The 7,498-nt window shown below is 45.3% G+C and overlaps 1 protein-coding gene across 1 annotated transcript in view; it reads right to left on the bottom strand.

Annotated features, from left to right (window-relative positions):
• The window catches only part of EIF4ENIF1 (eukaryotic translation initiation factor 4E nuclear import factor 1), a gene marked incomplete in the record, with an annotated part of 85,244 nt that extends 84,090 nt beyond the window's left edge, over positions 1 to 1,154 (bottom strand). The window contains 1 exon segment of the mRNA XM_068113493.2: positions 985 to 1,154. Coding sequence (XP_067969594.2) covers positions 985 to 1,081 — 97 coding nt within the window.
• Positions 1,155 to 7,498: the final 6,344 nt, after the last annotated feature.

Genomic DNA, 7,498 nt, shown 5'->3' with positions numbered 1-7,498 from the left:
CCCCCACTCTCCATAGCTCGGTCCCCCCACTCTCCATAGCTCGGTCCCCCCCCCCACTCTCCATAGCTCGGTCCCCCCACTCTCCATAGCTCGGTCCCCCCCACTCTCCATAGCTCGGTCCCCCCCCCCACTCCATAGCTCGGTCCCCCCACTCTCCATAGCTCGGTCCCCCCACTCTCCATAGCTCGGTCCCCCCACTCTCCATAGCTCGGTCCCCCCACTCTCCATAGCTCGGTCCCCCCACACTCTCCATAGCTCGGCCCCCCCCCACTCTCCATAGCTCGGTCCCCCCCCCCCCACTCTCCATAGCTCGGTCCCCCCACTCTCCATAGCTCGGTCCCCCCACTCTCCATAGCTCGGTCCCCCCACTCTCCATAGCTCGGTCCCCCCACTCTCCAGAGCTCGGTCCCCCCCCACTCTCCATAGCTCGGTCCCCCCCCACTCTCCATAGCTCGGTCCCCCCCCCCCCACTCTCCATAGCTCGGTCGGTCCCCCCACTCTCCATAGCTCGGTCCCCCCACTCTCCATAGCTCGGTCCCCCCACTCTCCATAGCTCGGTCCCCCCACTCTCCATAGCTCGGTCCCCCCACTCTCCATAGCTCGGTCCCCCCACTCTCCAGAGCTCGGTCCCCCCCCACTCTCCATAGCTCGGTCCACCCCCCCCACTCTCCATAGCTCGGTCCCCCCCCACTCTCCATAGCTCGGTCCCCCCCCCCCCCCCACTCTCCATAGCTCGGTCCCCCCCCCCCCCACTCTCCATAGCTCGGTCCCCCACTCTCCATAGCTCGGTCCCCCCCCCCCACTCTCCATAGCTCGGTCCCCCCCCCCCCCCACTCTCCATAGCTCGGTCCCCCCACTCTCCATAGCTCGGTCCCCCACCCCACTCTCCGATGCAGTCAGTCTCTCATCGAAACCCCACCTGTCTCTCTGACACACTCAAGCGTCCTTGTCCGTATTCAAACAGAAATTAGACCGTTTTCTCACCTGAACCAGTGGGTCTCGTGCCCTTCGAAAAGATGTTTTTGGTTTTATGCCTAAAGAAAAAGTTGTTAGCACTTGTATTTATGAAAAGTATTTTCATCAACTCTGAAAATCAGCAGGGTGCGCGACTGCTAAGCCGAGTAGTGGAAGAAGCAGGCCTATCAAAGCTTTGATTGATGTCGTCACTTCCGCTCGATTGTGGTTGGTTGCCTGATTGAGTGATTGACTGGCTGACTGACTGGCTCGTTCTATTAATCTCTCGGGTTGGTTCGTGTCTTATGTGGTTGGGGTCCTGGGGATGATGGGGTGGGTTGGGGAAAAAATAACAAGCACGATAAGGGGAGGGGCTTAGGTATGACGTGCAATCAAAACAACAAAAACATTGATTATTATCTTCGAGAGATGCAAAGCACGATCCCAGTCCTTCCTGGCTAAAGCTCGATCGGTTTCGTTTCTAAAATTTGAAGCTGTGTTTGTTTATTCGCTATTCTACTATTCTTTTTTTTTTTTGCGGTGATGATAAATCCGGTGGAGTTAATGAGAATATTAAGGTGGTGTAAAGTAATCGTTGATAATTTATGTCGTTTTCATTTTAAAATTTCCTCGCTGTGTTGTTAATTAGAGATGTACAAGTATATGGATGAATTAAGATTTATTTATGACTGAAAATAAGCAAACACCGGGTTAAGCTTTGCCGCGCCGTGTGACGTACTTCCGTTCCTTGGTCACCGGGAAACGTTGCATCCTGGTTTTTGTCTTGTGACGTTTCGACGTGGCACCTTTTAAATTTACTTCCGAAAGTCGAGATAACTACGTCCACTGCATTTACCTCGTCCACACAATTAGAAACTGCTTCATAGAACACCAATAAATCTGTTAAACATACATGACCGCATTTTCGTAAAACCGTGCTCATTTCCTTTCATTCATGTAATAAAAAAATCAAACCCGTGTCTGAAGTAAGCGGTTCAGTTTGGCATTTTAATATGAAATCGACAAAGCCTATAGCCGAACGAAACCCATTATAATTACCCTTGAAACGCATGGGAAATGATCCTTTAGAACCCATTAGAATTACACTTTAGAACTCATTAGCATTACACTTTAGAACCCATTAGAATTAGACTTTAGAACCCATTAGAATTAGACTTTAGAACCCATTAGAATTATACTTTAGAACTCATTAGAATTACACTTTAGAACTCATTAGAATTACACTTTAGAACCCATTAGAATTAGACTTTAGAACCCATTAGAATTAGACTTTAGAACCCATTAGAATTAGACTTTAGAACTCATTAGAATTACACTTTAGAACCCATTAGAATTACACTTTAGAACTCATTAGAATTAGACTTTAGAACCCATTAGAATTACACTTTAGAACTCATTAGAATTACACTTTAGAACCCATTAGAATTATACTTTAGAACTCATTAGAATTACACTTTAGAACTCATTAGAATTACACTTTAGAACCCATTAGAATTAGACTTTAGAACCCATTAGAATTACACTTTAGAACCCATTAGAATTACACTTTAGAACTCATTAGAATTACACTTTAGAACCCATTAGAATTACACTTTAGAACTCATTAGAATTAGACTTTAGAACCCATTAGGATTACCTTTTAGAACCCATTAGAATTACACTTTAGAACTCATTAGAATTACACTTTAGAACCCATTAGAATGACCTTTTAGAACCCATTAGAATTACACTTTAGAACTCAGTAGAATTACACTTTAGAACTCTTTAGAATTACACTTTAGAACCCATTAGAATTACACTTTAGAACTCATTAGAATTACACTTTAGAACCCATTAGAATTACCTTTTAGAACCCATTAGAATTACACTTTAGAGCTCATTAGAATTAGACTTTAGAACCCATTAGGATTACCTTTTAGAACCCATTAGAATTACACTTTAGAACTCATTAGAATTACACTTTAGAACCCATTAGAATGACCTTTTAGAACCCATTAGAATTACACTTTAGAACTCAGTAGAATTACACTTTAGAACTCTTTAGAATTACACTTTAGAACCCATTAGAATTACACTTTAGAACCCATTAGAATTACACTTTAGAACTCATTAGAATTACACTTTAGAACCCATTAGAATTACCTTTTAGAACCCATTAGAATTACACTTTAGAGCTCATTAGAATTAGACTTTAGAACCCATTAGAATTACCTTTTAGAACCCATTAGAATTACACTTTAGAACTCATTAGAATTACACTTTAGAACCCATTAGAATTACCTTTTAGAACCCATTAGAATTACACTTTAGAACTCAGTAGAATTACACTTTAGAACTCTTTAGAATTACACTTTAGAACCCATTAGAATTACACTTTAGAACCCATTAGAATTACACTTTAGAACTGGAAGGTATCTCGACAGACTACGATCGATTGTTGCACATATATTGACCCTCCCGATCTGACCCGATTCACCCCAGCGCCGTCTGAGCTGAGCTGTAACTCCCGGAAATGGAAATAAACCCGTGGTCACTGTGTCCGGATAAAACGGGGAATATTTGCACCTTCATACATGACATCCTCCCCTTTAAGTCCAAAAATACCAAGACCAATACGTGCTAGATTTCCAAAATTGACATTCCAAAAGCAACATTTCCAAAAACATGTGAAAGTATGTGTGCAAACGATTATGAAAATACTGAAAATACTGAAAATAGAACATGTGTTAACGTGAAAATAGAACACGACTGTGTCAACATGAAAATAGAACATGTGTCAACATGAAAATAGAACATGTGTCAACGTGAAAAAACATCTTCAAAGATTCAAACGGTCGGGTGCTTTTCTCTCGCACATTGAGCGTCGCGGTGGACCAGTGGATACAGAGTCCTAGGTGATTCCTTTGGTCTCCACGAAGGGTGTAGCGTTCGCAGAGGTTTTCGGGGCATCCGAGGCGGCTGGAGCGGCCACGACGATCTCCGGTAGTGGCGGGTCAAACTGTTGTTCTGACTGTGACCATGCTGCAGGCTCTATCGACTGACAGTGCCGGTAGGTTATGTGGTCCTGATGTCGACGAATTTCACGGCCGTCCTGCAGGCGAATCACGCAGAACAGTGGACCTGGCTTCTCGATGATGTCCCCCGGTAGCCACGTCGCACCTGCACCAAAATTTCGGGCAAACACTGGATCTCCGAGGTTGATACAGCGACTGTTGGACGACTTATCATGCACCAACTTTTGATTAAGCTGGCTCTGATAAACATTTGATGATATGTCTGGTTTGAGATTGTCAAGTGTCGATCTCAAGTGTCATTTCATCAATAACTCAGACGGAGCTGCACCGGTTGTTGATTGTGGCGTGATGCGGTATTTGAACAGGAGACGAGACCGCTTTGTTTCCAGGTTTCCCTCCTGAAGTTTCTGCAATCCGGATTTGATGATTCCCACGGATCGTTCGGCCAAGCCATCTGAAGCCTGGTGATGTGGGCTGACAAACTTATGTTTGATGCTGTTCTGACGTGTGAACTCGGCGAACTCGGAACTGGAAAAACACGAACCGTTATCACTCACGATCATCCTGGGCAGACCATGAGTGGCGAAACAGCGTCTGAGTTTTTCGATGACATTGGCTGACGTAGTACCACGCGTCACATAGGCATCGATCCATTTTGTGTGCGCGTGATGATTAGAATCATGCTGCCGTTAATAGGCCCGGCATAATCGAGATGTAGGCGATGCCACGGTTCGCTGGGCCATTCCCAGGGATGCAGTGGCGCTTTTGCAGGTGTATTCCGTGAGCTCTGGCAGGGGTAACAATGTCGAACATGATGTTCGATATCAGCATCAAGATTCGGCCACCACACATAGTTTCTGGGGAGTGACTTCATCTTAACAATCCCGGGGTGACAGTCATGGATTTCATCCATGACCCTGGAACGCAGATTTTCTGGGATCACGACACGACATCCCCAGAGTAGGCAACCATTTTCCACGCTGAGTTCGTTTTTACGTGCTTTAAAAGCCGCAAAATCTGGGTCACCCTCAGGTAGCAAATGTCATCCAAGCTGTACAGCCTGGACAGTTCTGGACAGGACGGGGTCTCGTTGAGTATGGGTGTTTATCTGGCCGGCGTCGACAGCACAATCTTCTGGATCATCCACCAGTGCGATAATGGATCCTGGTGTAGGCGACTCATCAACGGATTCTGGAAACGGTAACCGACTCATGGCATCTGCACTTGTGATAGACGAACCAGGCTTATAACATATGGTGTAGTCATAAGCAGCGAGAAACAGGGACCATCGGATGATCCTGGGCGGTAGTATGTCAGACGTCGCCTTAGTTGGACCAAACAGACTGATCAGCGGCTTGTGATCAGTGCGAATCGTGAAATGATGTCCATGAAGGTACTGGCGAAATTTGCTAACACCAAAAACGATTCCCAATCCTTCCTTGTCAAGTTGGGAATAGTTCTTCTCTGCCGGGGGCAACGTTCCGGAAACAAATGCAGCAGGTCTTTCCGTACCATCAGGCATCACGTGTGATAATACACTCCCCACTCCATACCGACAGACATCGCATGTCAGCAGAAGATCCTTCTCTGGATCAAAATGAACGAGAACATTGGACGATTTGAGCAGATCCTTGGAGGTCTGGAATGCTGATTGTTCAGTGGGCCCCCAGCTCCAGGAGCCTCCTTTCCTCAAAAGACGATAAAGGGGGCCCAAAACGTTGGTCACATTCGGGATGTAACGACCATAGAACTGAAGCAAACTGAGGTATGACTTCAATTCAGTTACGTCTCGTGGAGCAGGAGCATCCTTGACAGCTCGGACTTTCTCATCTGTCGGGTGTAGACCCTCGGCATCAATCGTATGACCCAGGTACGTGACCGATGGCACCATAAACTTGCGCATGTCTCGACGCAAACGTAGGCCGGAGTCCCAAATCTTCTTCAGAACTCTATCCAGGTTTTATAGATGTTCAGCATCCGTACGACCAGTAACCAGAATATCATCCTAGTAACAAACAACGTTGCGTTCGGCGGCAAACAAACTGTCCATGACACATTGATAAATGCTAGGTGCAGATTTTACTCCAAAACTGAGTCGGTGGTACCTGTACAACCCACGATGTGTGTTGATGGTAAGATACTGTTTCAAATTCTGGTCCAAGCGGAGCTGTAGATAGCGGATTTGAGATCGAGTTTAGTAAAAGTCTTGCCTCCCGTGAGACGAGCGTAGAGGCCTTCGATCCTCGGGATTGGATATTTATCCAATGAAGAACACTTGTTCACGGTCATTTTATAATCTCCACATATGCGGATGGACTGGTCCGATTTTATGACCGGAACAATGGGCGCCGCCCATTCGGCGTATTGAATTTGCTCGATGATCCCCAGATTTTCAAGATGATCCAGTTCCTTGTCAATCTGCCGCAGGGCGAAAGGGACTGGGCGAGCTCTGCAAAATATAGGATTGGCATCGCAGTCAACACTGAGTTTAGCCGTATGTCCTTTCAAGGTTTCAAGCTCATCCTTGAAGACATCCGGGTACGTATCCAGCACATTTTTGTGTGTATGCTGCGGTAGTAGAAACGTTGGCTGCGCGGAGTTGATGAATGCTTTTCCACTTCAGTTGAATTATGCTCAACCAGGTCCTGCTTCGTAAGGAAGGGCCCTTTCCAGGAATGACGATCAGGGGTAGGTGAAACTCACAGTTATCGTATCCCACCTTCGTCGCCATGTAAGGTATCTCAACAGACTACGATCGATTGTTGCACATTTATTGACTCGGCAGATACAGGCCCAATTCACCCCAGCGCCGTCTGAGCTGAACCGTAACTCCCGGAAACAGAAATAAACCCGCGGTCACGGTGTGCACCTTCATACATGACAATAACCTATTAGAATGACCCTTTATAGACCTTTAGACCCATTATAATTAACACGGTGGGGTAGAAAGGTTCTTCTTCATTTTTTACGGACAGATGGAAGAAAGGACCGAGAAAAGGCTTCACCACCAAATATTGAACTGGTTTCACCATCTAAAAATTCCTCTCGACTTGACATATATCTATATATATATATACCCTTCCTCACACCCAAGATAAATTTATATAAACAATTACCAATCCGATTCCACATTGAGGTCTCCAACATCTTACCTATAACTTAAATTAAAATGTCTAACAAAATATATAGTTCCCCAATTCTTCTCTGGATCCTTTCTTAAATAACAGTGAATACATTTATTTCTCTACAAACCTCTGGTACCTGTCCTGACTCCAATGAGCTGCTAAAGATATCTGTTAATGTCATGCTTATCTGCTCTGTTATCATCATGCTTGCCAGCTCTGCCACATCCCTCAACACAGTACTCTTAAATGTAGATTATCTGCCTGAGAGCTTCATCTTCTCTAACCTTTCCTTCACTACTTCTTTCTTAACTTCATCCACTCCCACCTGAAATTCCTCGAAAAGCCCTTCCTCACCCCTCAATAGATTCTCTCAGTTATTGGCAA

Source organism: Myxine glutinosa, chromosome 4 (assembly GCF_964187855.1).
Source record: "Myxine glutinosa chromosome 4, kmMyxGlut1.1, whole genome shotgun sequence".
In the NCBI taxonomy this organism is placed as follows: Eukaryota; Metazoa; Chordata; class Myxini; order Myxiniformes; family Myxinidae; genus Myxine; species Myxine glutinosa.
The sequence above is the reverse complement of the archived record's forward strand: the minus strand, read 5'-3'. Positions and strand labels throughout refer to the sequence as shown.